Source organism: Magnolia sinica, chromosome 13 (assembly GCF_029962835.1).
Source record: "Magnolia sinica isolate HGM2019 chromosome 13, MsV1, whole genome shotgun sequence".
NCBI lineage: Eukaryota > Viridiplantae > Streptophyta > Magnoliopsida > Magnoliales > Magnoliaceae > Magnolia > Magnolia sinica.
In genome coordinates this window covers 26,554,326-26,571,565 of record NC_080585.1, presented here as the reverse complement: position 1 = coordinate 26,571,565, position 17,240 = coordinate 26,554,326, and the positions used below count along the sequence as shown (strand labels likewise).

The window sequence follows — 17,240 nt, the reverse complement described above, 5'->3', positions numbered from 1 at the left end:
TTAGTGCCATTTGTCTACGTGATCCCCAATCGCTGTTCCTTATAGCCATGGTGGCCTCTCTCAGTCTTATGCTTTCCAAGGCCAAGGCTCTAGGATTAATCTTTGGAATGCAAATCAGTGAGGCAGCTAGAGGCATGACACATGTGCGATATATTGACGGCATCATTCTTGGGAATGGTTCTGTTCAGGAAGCTATGGTTCTAAAGAAAATCCTCTAGTGCTATGAAATTGTCCCAGTCTAATTGGTTAATATGTCAGAAAGTAGTACTGTTAGTGGGTTGAATGTAGATAGAGGATCTCTAGAGGGTATGACTCAGATCATAGGTCGTGGGATAGCTGACTTTCCATTAAAGCATCTGGGCTTTTCATTGCTATGGCAAGCTCCCTTGGAATGCCTAGGACGAGCATATCCAAAAGTTCAAGAGGAAGCTAGCCTTATGGAAGAGCAAGTTGCTGTTGCTTGGAGGTAGAATCACATTGCTTGAAGCCGTCTTTGCCAACTTGGCAGTGTATATTTTTTTCGGTTTCAAATGTCTGCAAAAATCATAGAGAAAATTGGATCCCTCAAAAAGAGGTTTCTTTGGAATGATAAAGAGGACAAAACATAGATTTCACTTTGTAGTGTGGAAACTTGCAAGACGAAGAATTCGAGGGGCTGGATCTTTGTTATACGATCGTTCTGCTTAGGTGCCTCCTGCTTTGCACTCTTGCTCCACTCATGCTTCAAACTCTCACTCCCACGCTTGTTTCCTGGCTATTTATACTTGCCAACATTTAGAGACCGATGTTTCCCTCCTCGTTCACCTGAATTGGTTGCTACTTTGCTTCACGCTTCGTGGAACTATAGGTTAGGTTTGAGAGGGATTAGGCCAATGAATGCAGTGTTGCTGTGCAAAATGTTAGTGGGCCTGGTGATGTATGGAGGATGTTCAGCTGCCAATTTGGAAAGATGTTCTGGCAGCTAAGTATGGCAGCTAAGACCATGGGTGGGGTGTCAAGACAGCATCTAGAAGATCTGGCTCGGCTATGTGGCACGCAACATCATCAACTCAGGAATTATTTGCCAGTGGCATTCTATTCTAGGTTAGATAAGGTGACAGTGTTAGTTTCTGGGTCGTTAAATGGTGTGGTAGGTCTTCTTTTGCCATCTTCTAGCCACTAAATACTTGCATTTTATGTTGTAGCTGTCGTGTTCTGTTTCTTGATGTCAATGCATCCTTACCCTTCATCTATATTTTTATCATTTTTGGCATCAACACTTCATTGTTTTTTCTCACCTCTTTTTACCAATGCGGCTTGTATTATTTGTGTGCATACAGAGGCTCAATTATGATTTAAGTGTTGATTGCTTAATTTCACATGCCATGACCCTTTTAAGGGGACTTTTTAATGTACTTATTATTGTCATTCAGATTTCTTTATTAGAAGAATGCGGATTTGCTGAGAGAGCACTTGAGGAATTATACAAGAAAGAGTCTAAAATAGTGAGTGTATTTTATTTGATGGTAGCTGTGCTGTAGGATAGGAGTCCCGTCCTTGAATTTATGGGTTTGAGATATTATCCAGTTTGATTTGAATGCCTTTTCTAGGTGGATAAATTAGCATATAAGGAGCAACAGGTTTCTTTACTGGTCAAGCTTGGTCGCCTAGAAGAAGGGGAGAAGATATACAGGACTTTGCTAGCTATGATCCCTGACAATTACAGGTAATTTGATTTCTGAGTCATCAGTTCAAGATATTCCACTCATCTTAATAAGATAATGGGGGTGCAATAGAGCTTATTCACACTCCTATTCAAGTATGATGTGTTGGTTTAAAAAGAAAAAAGAAAAAAAAAACATGCATCACAAGGGTGAGAATTTCAGGTGAAATTATTGGATGACTCAGACAAGTGACCAGTTATCTATCAAGATAGTTATGCATGTCTATTACATTCTTAGATCTACAAAGAAATTTCCAGCTGCAGCGAATATACTTGGAAATACAAGATAAACCTTCATTTTTTTTTAAATATTTAAATGTGATTGGTTACTGCAAGATTACCCTTCATTACATCCAAACTAGAAAGTCCAGTTCTTTCTAGTTCTGCCTACTGTAGCTATTCATGGGTAGTCTAGAAGCTTACCTGATATGGCTTTCCAGAACTAGGATGCAAGGAAATACAAACATTGATTAATCTCGTAAGTTTGAAGTATGTCTGGTGGGGGTTTGGTGATCTTCGAATTGCTTTCATCCATCAGCCAGAAAATGTGATAGATATGTTGCTTATACTTCAAATACTTTGAAGGTCACTAATTTTATTTTATTTTATTCTGGGATGCTTTTGTTCTTTCCAGGTATTATGATGGTCTACAGAAATGTCTAGGGCTCCATTCAGAAAATGGCCAGCACTCATCTGATGAAGTCAGTCAGTTAGATGACTTGTACAAATCGCTTAGGAAGCAATATAATTGGTCATCTGCTGTGAAGGTACAATTATTCTGACAAACTTGATGCTCTGTCCAGGATACAGGCTAGCGCACATGACAATAGCTTTTTATAATCTTTTTAGTTCTAATTACGGCTTCTTTGAAACTTGATAATGTCGACCAAAGTATTCCATAATGGTAAGGGTCGCTATAATGGCCACTGCTGTTACCATTACGATATGGACTGTAATGGCTCTGTAAAAAAAACTTATTTCAGCCCATAATGGACCGTTATAGAGCCATTATGGCCATTATGGGCCATTTTTTCCATAACGGCCATTACGGCCCCGTAACACATAATGGTTACCGCGCCTCTACTGTTACGTAACAACCGTTCCATAACCGTTTTAGCATACCTTCATGTTGACTAGACATCTGCATGATTGTTTCTACAACAATTTCTCCTTTTCCGTTAATTTTCCAGGATTTGTTCATTACATGATTTGTATTGTGAAATTGTTTTTCATAATTTCAAAATATATTGTCCCTCTAGGTCTTTAACCGTATAAAAAATAAATTGAAACCCAAAAGTTACTATAGTCACTTCAAAATATATCTTAAGATGAGTAATTGTTTGGGCCTTCTGACTAGAGGTGTACATGAGTTGAACCGAGTCAAGCTTGGCACAGCTCGGCTCGGCTCAGCTCGGTCCTCGAGCCTGACTGGCTAGCTCGGCTCAGTTCGGTCAGTAGCTCGGGCCAGTTCAAGCCGAGTTCGAGCCAAGATCGAGCCGAGTTCACCTCTGCGGCATTTTCACAAACACATGAACTGCATCTCAAATTCTCACTATTTGTAAAACAGCGGCAGTGGTTTTTATAGGTATTTCATCAAACACCTTGTAGGCAGCATGACAATCAAGAAAAAAGGGGTATTTGTTTCACATACATACCTTCCTTGCCACCAGCCGACAATTGGTTGGGTCATTTCATCAAACAGTTGGTGAGCAACATCAATATCAAAGTAACCGAGCCACCGAACTGGTTCGATCCGAGTCGAGTCGAGTTCGGCCAAGCTCGAACTCGGTTCAAAAATTTTTCAAGCTCAAAAAATCTGCTCGACTCTGCTCGAACTCAATTTCGAACCGAGTCGAATCGAGCTTTTTCGAGTCGAGTCGAGCGAGCTAACTGAGCTAACTCTGCTTGTGTACAGCCCTACTTCTGACAATTAATGGCTTGTATAGGTTCAAACTGGATTTCAGAATGATAGAAGCTAGAGCTATTGCACGGGGGATGTTTATAGAAGAAGGCTACTATGACTGTGTTGCTTGAATGTTGAAGCCTTAAAGAGATGGTGTTATAATATTGATTGAGTTTAAATGGGAGATTATTTTTTGTCTGAATAGCATACGTGTAAATCAAGTTTATAGGAATAACTAACATGTTGTACATCAGTGGCCAATTAAGTTGGCTTAGGTAGGTTTTTGTCCATAAAAACCATGAAACCTATAAATTCATACGAGGAATGGACCAAAGCAGACGACAGACACTTATCAGTGAAGGTAGCAGGAGATAGTTTGCGAGGAAATATTGTTTGATTTCTGGATCTATTGTGTAGTAATTTTCTTGTAGCAGGTGTCAACATAGAAAGTTACTGAGGCCAAGTTACGAGAAATTACCTACTGGGTCTCATACTGGTCCCTCGGGAACTTTAAAAGTCCATAGTCATAGAGGTAGAAGAGGAACTCGGATATTAGTATGTGTGATGCAGTGTGATCCTTGATACTTCCATGTAGGTAAAATAACCATATCGACATCATCTTAGCCTTTTTCCCAACAATTTGGGGTCGGCTTCAAAATGGTAGATTAGCAAAAGTTTTACTATTGGCTCCAAACCAAACACCAACTTTTCTCCTTCACGACTTTGGAAAAGGCTCTGCACTTTGCATGCCCCCACATTATCACCCAACACTAACTCCTAACCCCTAGACCAACTATTTTCCCTGCACACACCCAAAGGACAACTACGCAAAAGAGGGTCAATATCAGTGTGAAAGCTCTCTTTCTGTAATTTGCTGTGTTGATGCCAACTGAGGCACTAGACAACAAGAGCTTGGAGGAAGGATGGCGGATGTTGCTACTTGTGCTTTAGCCATTGTCCATATTGTTGATATGAGGATGGTGGAAGGGCCTTGATGAGAAACAGAAAAAATTACATTTTTAATGATGTTGGTTTTCTAGTAGGAACTATGTCGTGCTTTAATAAAGATAACTTTCACTGGTCATGATATAACAAAAGTTACAATTGCTAATAATGGAGGATAGTTTCTAAAGGCACCCAATGTCTGGGAAAGGTGCATGGGCATTCATGAGTTGGAAGTTCTGACAACTTATGATCATCATGTTTATCCATCAAGACTTTATTTTTTATTTTTTATTTTTTATAAATTTAAAATTTTAAAATGAGGTCGCTTGGTCTCCAAAATGCTCAATTGAGATCAAAGGGGTTTATATCCATGGGTGAAGTTCCAAATGAACAATTACATTGTGTATGCCATAACTATCTCTTAATGTTGGACAACGATTTTTATTCCACTTACTAGGCAATTATGTGGATGTGTTTGAAATGAATAGAAGAAAGTACGACCATGGTCCCCCCCCCCCCCCATAATTTCTAAAGCTGGGTTACTTGGATCATGGTTTACTCCAATATGCAGTAGTTGTATGCTTCTTCATATGGTTGAAAAGATATAAATACCCTTTGTAATAAAAGAAAAAAAATTCCACCTACCATCCTAGATAGGAATTCTAATTGAACACAAATAATGAATCAATCTAAAACCCTAATTTGACTATAATAAGTACAGAGATAAAAGAAGGGCCTCATATCCACCATCTAGGTGGGTCGTATAGCTGTAAGGGCCACTTCCACACATCCCTAGATGGGCCATACAGTACGGCCCATATTTCGTATATTAACACTCTCCCTCAAGTTGGAGCATATATATTGTTGATGCTAAGCTTGCAATATATATTAAGCTTGCAATATATATGCGTCGACTGCCTTTGTATATACTTCTTCAGCTCCTTATTCCCTTATCATCACTTCCTAGTCTGACTGCCTTGAGCAATGAATTCGGGCTGTTGCTTCATATATACCTCTTCCTTGAGATCACTATGAAGAAATGCATTTTTAACATAGAGTTGAAAGAGGGGCCAACCATGATTAATAACCATAGAAAGAATAACATGAATTGAATTCAACTTGGTAACCAGAGAGAATGTTTCAATATAATTAACACCAAGTGTCTGAGTATATCCTTTAGCAACTAAGCAGGCCTTTAGCCATTTAATCATACAGTCAGGCTGGAATTTAATGGTGTGCACTCATTTTTCGCCAGCAACACGTTTCCTTGTAGGTAGACTGGTGAGCGCAATGTAATTTGGATAAAGGGTAGCCATTTCCTCTTCCATTGCCTGCTTCCACCCCTCATTTAATGATACTTTTTGATATGAAGTGGGAGTAGAATAAGATGGTAAGGATAGAACAGATTTACGAAAATTAGGAGATAAGCTTTGGACAGACACATATTTGGAAATAGAATGACCAGTACACGTATACTTACCTTTTCTATTGTGTCTGGAGATTCTGTTGGATGACAAGCTCAAAAGAAGATAAGGTAGATCGCATATCATGAGTGGCCGCGGTCTGGCTGTTTTCAACGTGAGTAGAGTTTCAACTATTGTGGTAGACGATGGGACCATGTCTTCGTCAATTGCAACAGGTATAGAGACAATTCCTATGTTATGATATTTATTGTCATTTGAGAAGAAAGGAGTGGACACAAAGAAAGTGACATTTGCGCATCTATACTATCTTCGAAGTAAAGGGCTATAACAATGATAACCTCTTTGTGTTTGAGAGTATCCGAGAAAGACACATTTGATGGATTTAGGATCTAATTTATCATAGTCTGACTCTAATTGGTGAGCAAAATATACACATCCAAAGACTCGGGAGGCAAGGAGAATGGTGGAGCATCTGGAAATAAGATGTCATGAGGTGATTTACCCATAAAGATCATTGAGGGCATTCGATTTATTCGGAAGCACACTGTTAGAAACACATCACTTTGGAAACTTTTGGGAACATTCATTTGAAGCAATAAGGGATGAGTTATGTCTACAAGTGATAATTTTTTCATTTTTCTACATCGTTGTGTTGCAGGCTATGTGCGCACGATGATTGATGTAAGATACCTATTTAAGAGAAATACAAATGAAGGGAATCTGACATATATTCCTTGGTATTATTGGAACGAAACACAGACACCTTTGGATTAAATTGATTTTGTACCTCCATGTTAAAGGTCTTAAAAATGGAGAGTAATTCAGATCGTTCTTTCATTAAATAAATCCAAGTCATATGTGAAAAATCATCAATGAATGTAACAAAGTACTTATGCCCTGTCCTACTAGGAATTTGAATTGGTCCCAAACATCCGAATATATTAGGGAAAAAGGAAGTAAAGTACGTTTTTCCTCATGTGGTGGAAAGGTAGCACGATGATGTTTACTTAGCTTACTTCGTATTCTAAAACTGACACAAATTATAAGTAATAACACTTTTAAGAACTTTCAAGGACGAATGACTAAGACCGTAGCACCATTGATAGGGAGAGATGTCCTTTTGTGATGTAGCATCGATAACTTCATGGTCTAGATAGTACAACCCGTCTTGCTCATCCCCTCTACCAATTTTCTTATGTCTTAAGATCCTGGAAAACACAATGTGAATGATAGAAAGTCACAGATTAGTTAAAATATTTGGCGAGCTTGCCAGTTGACAAAAGATTGAGAGAGTTTATGGACAGAGGGTAGATGATAATGAGAGAGGAGCTCGGATGAACAATACCCATTCCATGCACTTTGGACTGAGTACCATCTATCAAGGTAACGGGTGAACTGGCTAATGCGTTACTAATGGAAGAAAAGGAACTGGATTCATGTGTCATATGGTTTGATGCTTTAGAGTTAATGACCCAGGAAGAACCCTTGGATGCTAAACAAGCCTTATCTGGTCACGAACGTGGCTGCAGGGGCAAAAGTCATAGTAGAAGCCGCATGAGTGGATTGTTTTTTTTTTTTTTGAAAGATTACTTTATAGATTAGAAAGAGAACGGAACAGAAACAAAGAGGAGAAAAAAACAAAAGGGAGAAAGGAGATTGCCAAGCAGGCAATCAGGCCTTTAAAAACCAAGAAAACAGAAATCAAAATCCTTGAAGCCTACTACATAGACCAGCCACTCAATTAGCAGGCGTTTGGCTTTGTTGGTAATCACTGACGCAGGGACATCAGTGTCCCTGAAGCATCTGTTGTTTCTCTCTTCCCAGACTGCCCACCATATGGCTATGAGAGCCATGTGCCAGATCTTCGTCCGTTTTTTGCCAAGGTTGACACCGTGTCAGGCTTTGAGGAGAAGCGGGACTGAGGCTAGCAAGCACCAAGACACCTTGAAACGAGAGAGAAATTCTGTCCATATAAGAGAGATAAATGCACAGAATAGGAGAAGGTGATCGACTATTTCTTCGTTCTTCATGCAGCATAGGCAAACGTTTACAATTTGCGGACCTCTTTTCCGAAGATTATTCACCGTGAGGATCCTTTTGTTTCCCACTAACTAGGCCCTGATTTGCTGGGGAAAGGGAGCTCGAGTGAATGAGCTGGAGAAGGCCCGCATACTCGTCAATCTCCCAATCCTGGAGCTTTCTCCGGCACCCCACATTCCACTGGATGGCATTGTCTGTGTAGGAGTAACTGTTAGCTACAAAGGCGGCGGGGTTTGAGGGGATGCGGAAAATGTTGGGGAAGTTGATTTTCAGCGGAGTGTCACCCACCCAAATGTCTTCCCAGAACTGAGTTTTTGCCCCACTACCTATCGAAAAGTTGACGTTCGGGAGGACCACCTTCTCAGTGAGAGAATACCTTTCCACAGAAACGAGGCCCTGCGATGGGAAGTGTCTTTGGTCCACTAGCCACCAATCGATTGCCCATACTTTCCTTTAATATTTTTATTCCATAGCCAGTCATCTTCCGTGCCCAACCTCCAAATCCATTTTCCCATTAGAGCTAAGTTCATTTTTTTGAGATCTCTGATGCCTGTCCCACCACGACTGGGCCTCTGACAGACCTGGACCCATTTGGTGAGGGGGAATTTCTTGGTGCCATTGCAGCCATTCCAGAGGAAGTCCCTCCTAATTTTTTCGAGTTTAGAAACCACTGTTGTTGGACATTTGAGGAGGGACATATAATAAATCGGCAAGTTAGACAAAGTAGCCTTAATCAAGGTAATTCGACCACCTAAAGACAGATATCTGAATTTCCATCTGGCCAAGAATTTTTCGAATTTGTTGATGACCCTGTCCCAAATAGAGGTAGGAGGTTGGCCTACGCAGAGCGGAAGACCGACGAAGGTGAGAGGGAGCGAGGCAGGAGAGCATCCGAAAGAAAGAGCAAAGGCCTTTACCTCCTCGTCTTCTAGGTTGACACCGAACATCTTTGATTTGGATAAATTGATTCTTAGGCCTGAGACTGCCTCAAAGCACCTGATCGTGGTGCGGATATTTTCGACCTTTATCGGATCGATGTCGCTGAAAATGAGAGAATCGTCTGCGAATTGGATGTGGGAAATCGGGGAGGGAATCCCTCTAATTCTGATGCCGTAGAAAATACCAGCTTCTTGTCCTGCCTGGAGCATTTTTGATAGCGCTTCTCCAACTAAGAGAAAGAGGAAAGGGGATAAGGGATCTCCTTGGCGGATGTTGCGGGAACTCGAGAAGAAGCCCTTCGGAGAGCCATTTAACAGAATGGAGAAGTGCGCAGAACGTAGACATTCTCCTATCCATCTGCGCCATTTGTCAGGAAAACCCATTCGCCGCATCATGTATTGGAGGAATTTCCAGTCAACATGGTCATAGGCTTTTTCTAAATCTAGCTTGCAGCTGTCTTTTGAGCTGGAGTGGAGGCATTCATTGGTGATCCATGCACAGTCGACGATTTGCCTTCCTGGGATGAAGGCGCATTGGTTGGGGGAGATGATCGAGCTGATGGAGAGCTTCAGACGATCGGCGAGCACTTTTGACAGTATTTTGTAGGGACCTCCGATCAGGCTGATGGGTCTGAAGTTAGAGAGGAGGCACCCGGGAATTTGGGGGTTAGGGCTATGAAGGTGGCACCCAGGCCTTTGGAGAGGATACCTCTATTGTGGAACTCTTGAAGGAAAAGCATCAAGTCAGTCTTTATCACTTCCCAGAAAGAGATGAAGAAACAGTTGGGAAAACCATCAGGTCCCGGAGCCTTGTCACTACTGAGGGATGACAGAGCAGATCTAACTTCAGCTTCAGAGAAACTGAGGAGAATGAGCTGGATTCGGGGGGGACAATCAATATGAAGGAGATCTAAGCCCGGACGGATGTAGGATTCTGCTCTGAGCAGAGAGCTGAAGTGGTCGATTGCTTCCTTGGCGATCTCGTGCTTATCTTCAATGCGACGCCCATTAATTGAAATGCTGCTGATTCTGTTGGTGTTAGCATGCATGCTGGCGACAGAGTGGAAAAACTCGGAGTTTTTATCCCCTTCCTTCAGCCATTTTGCCTGGGAGTGTTGTTTCCAGGCTATTTCATTATCCAGGACCCTGGCTGATAGAGACTGAATGAGCTGGATTCGCGTTGAAAGAATTTCTGCTGACATAGATCCATCTTCAGCACCCGCATCAATAAGCTGGATTTCTGCCTTGATAGAATCCAGATCGGCATCCTTTTTCAAGAAGACTTCTTTGTTCCAATTTCTGAGTTTCTCTTTCAACATCTTGAGTTTGGTAGAGAGTTTGAAGCTTGCGCATCCCTCCACCTGAAGGCTACCCCACCAATCTGCAACCATCTGAAAAAAGCCATCAGCTCTTTTTGTGTAAGAGTAACCATCTCTCTAGAAGTACATTGTGGTGATAGGGTGTGAGTAGAAGCAAGAGCCAGCTAACGATTTTGTTATATTTCCTTCTCATTATGCTACAAATAGTATTAAAGTCAGCAAAGGCCATAGTTACGGATAGACCATCCCTTAAACCTATGGTGAATAAAACTGCAAGAAAACGCTAATAAAAAGATGCTATAAGAAACAGCTGATCTAAGGTTAACACCTTAGTAAAGGAAAACTTGCTTTTCTTCACTGAATAATCATTCTCTTATTCTATCCCCTAGTAAAGGAACAAGAACTAGTTTGAACTGCATAGTTTTACTGAGTTAACTGATTATTCTTTTAAAATGTCACTTTCCCTAATGATTAGACACCATGTACTAATTCGTGAGTCAGTTCAATTTGAAGGCTTTGAAAGGGCAAGGGGAAGGCCCTAAAGGATGTGGGTGGAGGTAGCAAGAAAAGACTCGAGGACCCATGATTTAACTGAGGATATGGTCCATGATAGAATGCGATGGTGTAACAGGGTTGGTTTAGCTGACCCCAATTAGTTGGGATAAGGCTTTGATGATGATTAGATACCATGTACTGCTAATCTTTTATTGATCGATATCCATCAACTGTTTTTTTTCTTCTCCAAATTGTGATAATTTTAAAATTTGTTTTTGTCCCTTGTAAACATGTTAGACTGTTCAGTGTTTCTTTCTAGGACTGTCAATCCATTTGATATAAAGGCTTTTATTTTATTGTTTTGTTATCTGTTTGTCCTATATACAGTGAATATTAGTGTTGAACACCTGATAATGAGCCTTTACATTATCTGAATTTGTAAATAACTGGTACTGGACTTTGTTTCGTTTTCTGCTCAGCGAATACCACTTGATTTTCTACACGGTGAAAAATTCCGGGAGGCAGCAGACAGCTACATTAGGCCTCTCTTAATAAAGGTGATGACTGATTATTTTATTATTCATAGGTCAAGATGTATATTTTTACAGAATACTTATTTCCTTCTCTGACTTTTGTCCACTCCTGGTTTTGTCCATTTAGGGAGTTCCTTCATTGTTCTCTGATCTTTCCCCTCTTTATGACCTCCCTGGCAAGGTTAGTCTTATTGTTTGTGGTGATTGCAAGTTTTTAGATTCATACTTTGAAGGAGTCTTGTTTATAAATGTTTGCTTGGATGATTAGCTTGTTTTAACTTTTCTTTTATCACCCAAACAGGCGGATATTCTTGAGAAAATGATTCTTGAACTTGAAGAATCAATTAGAACCACTGGAGGATTTCCTGGGAGGTAATTCAGGAATTAGAAGCCTTTAGATCTTCCATGATATAGTTAGGAAGCAGGAAGCATTGATTTGTGCAGTAATTTGTCATAATTATTTTTTTCCAATTTCAAATTTGCAATATTAGTATGAGGCTGTTTTTTCCTCTTTCTTTTCTATTTATAATTTGTTGATGCAGTGTTTGGTTATGTTTTACATTATCTAGATCAAACCATTTCATTTAAGCTTGTATGTTGGTTATAATTGTTAACAGATAAACTTGATCTTGTACTTGTTTAAGATATTTTTGGAATGGTAAAATCTTGTGGGATGAAAATCAGGGTGCCCTTCGATAGTAATGTGCTCACAAACTTTTGCAAATGCCATTTTGCACGTGTACAGGAACAGATTTGTATAATGGTTTCTAGTTAAACATAGAGATTCATAAGCATTGTAAATTATACTTGTCTAGTTGCAAGCTGGTGGAAATGGTGGGCATGTATTGGAGGGGAATGGTGGTGGAGGCGTTGCGAAGAAGAACAAAGGTGCACAATTTGGGTGGTCTAGAGGACCACCGAAATGGCCCCTGGACACGTTTGGGGAGCTGGTTGCAGTGCAGAGGGTAGGTGTGACTGTGAGTGATTGGGTGGTGTGTGCCATGTGTACGTCCACCTGTCTGAGGCAGAGGAGAGGCAATGGAGAAAGAGGACGTGTCTAGAAAAGGGGGTAGGTGGTGGTGAGGTTTATGTGAGCATGACACGTCTCCCATCTCTTGATAGTTATTTTGATGGGGGTGGCAGAGAGGGAGGCCATGTGTCTCACTCTTGGGGCTGGTAGAGTGGCTAGGAAGACGGGAGTGCCACATGCCCCACCGGTTGCATGCGAAGGTGGTGTGTCTGTAGCCTGGGCGACCAGTTCCATCTGTGTGGAGCTAAACCAAGGTGGAACTCGTGTGGGCGAGGATGTAAGTTTGGCCATATGTGAGGCTAACTCCGTTCATAAAGGGTGAAAGACTCTCTCCCTCGTGCTAGTAGTCTTCGTTAGTTGAGTCTTAAGAGGAGGGAGGAGTGACCGGGAGCAGTTCTTAGTGCACATGCTCCCCATCCTTCTCTGGTCGTGCTCGGGGGTGGGGAGGTTCAAGAGAATAAGTCCCCTTCAACGAGCATCTCTTCTTTAGAAGGGGTTGTGGTATCGATGGTGATGTTCGATAAAGATAGGGAAAGCAGTTGTCGAAAGTGGAAGGCCAAAGAAGTGAGATTACTCAAACAGAATAAAGGCCTGTGGCCTTGGAAGTGCAAGAGATGCTTCTCAATGATGATCTTCTGACTGACGCTCTGGATATCCAACCATCGCAAGCATCCAATGGTGGTAGTGTGAAGGTTATGTGTACTAAGTACTAACTATGGTGACTGAGATAGTCTCTTATTCAGGGGATAGTGGTCCCATATCTATGGCTAAGGCCATAGGCTAGATTAAGGAGGTAGTAGGGCATGCCGGCAGAATGGTCAGAGTTTCGTTCAGGGACTATGAAGAAGATTTTATAGCTTCATTTCAATTTGCGGAAGAGAGGGGCAGCCAAAATGCTTAGGTAAACGGACAACGAAAGGGGGGAGAGAGTTGAAAAAGTCTTGTGTCCTCAGTTAATTATGAAGTTGGAGCTTCTTCAAAGGTGGGGAAAAGGGCAGGGGGGTAGAGTGGATGTCAGATGAAGATAGCTGGAATATAAGGATGCCCTTAGAAAAGGCTCCAAATTATGGATTTGTAAAAGGAGATACAAAGCTCAAATTGCATCATTGCAGGAAACTAAAATGCAATCATTGGATGAGAAGGCTATCGATGCTATTTGGGGAGAACGACTAAAGGACTGGATGACTTTAGACACAACTAGCACAATGGGAGGCGTAGTAGTGATTTGGGACACCAACGTGGGTTAGAGAAGATTGGTGGTGCTGTCAATTCAATGTTTTAGTGCTTTTTGGTGATTCAACGTCCGATTTTAGATGTGTTTTCACTACGGTATATGGTCCCAACTCTTCGGCTCAACATACACAGCTATGGGAAGATTTAGATTTGTCTCATAGAAAATGGGGGCTGGCATGGTGTATGGGGGGTGACTTAACGTCTTTAGATTGTCCCACGAGAAGTCAACCGGTGGTCAAATTATTCGGTGTATGAGGGAGTTCAGTATATATGAATATCTGTATCATATTGGTATCTACTCGATACGATACACAATACAGGGTTGTAGTGGCTTGATACGAAAAAGCCACCTTGTATTGGTTCATATTGGCAGATATGCCCCGTATTGGTTCTTGTATCGGTACGGGTGTAAAAAGCTCCAAACCGACCCCCTTTATGATCTCTCTCCCTCCTCTCTTCCCTTTTGCTTGAAATAACTTCAACAGACGATGTTAAGTTATTTTCAACAATATTTCCATCAATATGGAGGATCAAAGCTGTTGGAGTTGATTTTGAAAAAATCGAAAAGAAGGTAAAAAATCAATTTTTTGATTATTCCTATTGAAATCTATTGAAATCATCATATTTTTTTCAAATATGTTGAAATGTAATGCATGGGGGGTATTTCCAATCGGATCTACGCCAAATCTGATTGGAGATATTTATTTATTTATTTATTTTTTTGGTAATTTTGCTTGAATCAAGTCCAATATTTGATCGATAATCATATTAGGCTATTAACAAATATATGATATCAATTTCTAACATATATTAACAATTTATAGAAAAAAAAAGGACGGCACCACAACTTACAGTAAGGTCAATCTATCAAGACAACATTCTTACCAAAGAATGGTCCGATACACCATTGAATAAATGCTGAGCGATATCGACATTTAGAACAATGGAGTTCACGGAATGGGTCTAGAAGAATGAGTTAGCGAATATTCCTATGGGGGATGTTAAGTTTACATGGTTTAACGTGCTAGAAAAGAATTTTATGTCTAAGTTGGATTGGTTTGTGGTCTTCTCTAAGTGGGTAGAGAAGTTTCCTCTTGTGCAACAGAGAGGCCTTTCGATGTCTATTTTCGATCACCGGCCGATTCTCTTGGAAGTGGAGGATGATTGGGGTACACAACCGTTTTAGTTTGAGTTATTGCGGTTAAAGTGGAAGGTTTATTGATTTGGTGAAGGGATGGTGATTTTCGTTCTTGATGAACAGTCGAGCTTGTTTTATGCTCTTGTCGAAACTTAAACTCCTCAAGGTCAAGATCACACATGTGGAGAATGGAGGTTGTCGGGAATCGTGTAGTAAATCATGTAGAAAATGGAGAAAAAGAGAAGATATGAGAGAAACAAAGTGCCCACACACACACACACATTTTATTAATGAGGGCTTCAATAAAAGATGTGCAATGACAAGTATGCCCCTCTCACTTAAAAGTTATCAGAATACAATAGCCCATGGACCTAAACCCAAACATAGGTTTAGGCCTAGGAACAAAACCCAAGCATATGAGAACCAAGAATGGTCCACACAAGTGACACGTGTGGACCCCAAAAAGGCCATCAACACCGCCTCAAGCTGGAGCATATCTATCATGTAGGGCCATCTTGACAAAGAATCGATCTAGATGCGCACGACTCAAGTCTTTGTAAACATGTCTGCCACTTGATCTTGTGACTCGACGAACGACGTGCATATTTACTTGCTAGTGACATCCTCTCTGATGAAGTGACAATCTACTTCAATATGCTTCGTTCTTTCATGGTAGACTGGATTGTTTGTGATGTGAGTGGCAACTCGATTATCACTACACAATCTTATAGGAGTATCAACCATGAACTTGAGCTCGCACATTGATGTCTTTAGCCAAATTAGTTCACATGTTGTATGGGCTATTACTATGTATTTCCCATGAGTTTTTTACTGCGAATCTGGATCGTCAACTGCATATTTCCATGCAAAAACTCTCCGTCTGTTTCCTTCAGACATCTCCAAGTGTGACTTTTTATTTTTATAAATTTATTAAAACATCACAAATTCACAATATGGACCACAATTTGGATGGCCCGGATTGATTTAAGTGCTCTATCCATAATATGGAGCACAATTTAGATGGTCCAAATTGATCTAATGTCGTGTCACATTTGATGAGGATGAGTCGCCACCATTTAAAAATAGGTGTTGAACTTAGCATAGAAGAAAAAAAGGAGATTTCAGGTAGCACACACTACCTGCGCTACACTGAATGCTATGCTACATGCTCTGTAGCTTACGCTACATGCCTCATAGCATATGCTACTTGCATATGCTACGTATCGTTTTAGCTACGCTATGCTACGTAGTGTACGCTACATTGCAAGCACTACCGTAAACACTGCTTGTCAGTAACTTTGTCCTTTAGACACATGATGCACCTGTTATTGAGAACCGTGCTCCTCTTCCTCAAATTGTGAATAGTTAAAACTTGTTCTTTCCCACCAACCATGCCGAATGTGATTTTTGGCTTGTGATGCTGATGATTTTATAAGAACTTAGTAAAAGGATTTAACTGAGAAACACCCTGAGTTGTTAAGATTTCACACCCGTCTATCCCCTCCTGTCATTGGTGTGCGCTTGATGTGCAACCTTTCGATTGACCAAATGAATTCAATTATATTCTCAATTATATTCAATCCACCTGCCCTCCATTGAGACACACTAGGATATGAAGACATCTTTTTTCCTTCGTCATCCTACAGAGTAATAAAAGGAATTCTTCACACAATGGTTTCTCCCCATTCCAGCAATCCTCCCAGAATTGGATGCATACCCCGTTACTAGTGGCAACAGAAATATGCTCTCTAAATGAATTAGCCAACCTGGGAATCGACTTCCATAGACTTGAAGCCCTGTATCCCTTTATCTTCCCTATAGTTGCATGGTATAACCTTGTATCATTAACCTTCCTTTTCCTCCCCAAATCTCCACAGCCATTTAGAAGTAGGGCCAGGTTTAGGAACTTTAATGACCTTATGCCAAGATCTCCACTTACATCCACTAATTTGGCTTGTAGCCCAATTCCTATAGTTCACCCAAAATTCTGAATAACTAGTAGGTTTAACTCACTGGTAAATTGTTCTATGGTTTGGTTGACAGCTGTATTCTGTTCTGCTTTGTGTTTTTAAACATTCGTTTGATTAGTCAAACATTAACTGGTTAAGATAGAAAATGTGGAATTTGAGGCCATGCTGGATTAGTTAGAGCATATGTAACAAAATGGCATTTTATATTGGATTATTTTGAGTTACATAATGGATTAATTGGTAATGAAAATACCAGCTTGTCTCAAATTCTACCAAGTCCAGTTGATTGTGTCTGGCATATATTGAGAAAAGGCTAAAATGTATCAATTACCATAATATGCCACATAAATTTGCATAGAGGATAGGTACCATTGTGTCCTTAAAGCTAGGAAAAGTGACCGAGTCATACCAAGAATATATTGAGCTCACCGACTTCCCAGGCAGACGTTGGATAGTTTAGTATTGAGACTGTCCTAGACTTGATTCTTTAGTGAGTGTAGCATAATTTACATTAGATAATTAGAGCCACTTGTTATAGTTAATTAGATTACTTTTGTCTTTTTGTTGGTT

The 17,240-nt window shown here is 40.5% G+C and overlaps 1 protein-coding gene across 3 annotated transcripts in view; it reads left to right on the top strand.

Annotated features, from left to right (window-relative positions):
* Positions 1-17,240, top strand: part of LOC131223336 (N-terminal acetyltransferase A complex auxiliary subunit NAA15) — a 64,687-nt gene that overhangs the window by 19,428 nt on the left and 28,019 nt on the right. For all 3 annotated transcript variants that reach the window (XM_058218711.1, XM_058218710.1, XM_058218712.1), the window contains exons 7-12: positions 1,413-1,484; positions 1,590-1,705; positions 2,337-2,469; positions 11,246-11,323; positions 11,427-11,480; positions 11,601-11,671. In XM_058218711.1, coding sequence (XP_058074694.1) covers positions 1,413-1,484; positions 1,590-1,705; positions 2,337-2,469; positions 11,246-11,323; positions 11,427-11,480; positions 11,601-11,671 — 524 coding nt within the window. The remainder of the gene's footprint in view (positions 1-1,412; positions 1,485-1,589; positions 1,706-2,336; positions 2,470-11,245; positions 11,324-11,426; positions 11,481-11,600; positions 11,672-17,240) is intronic.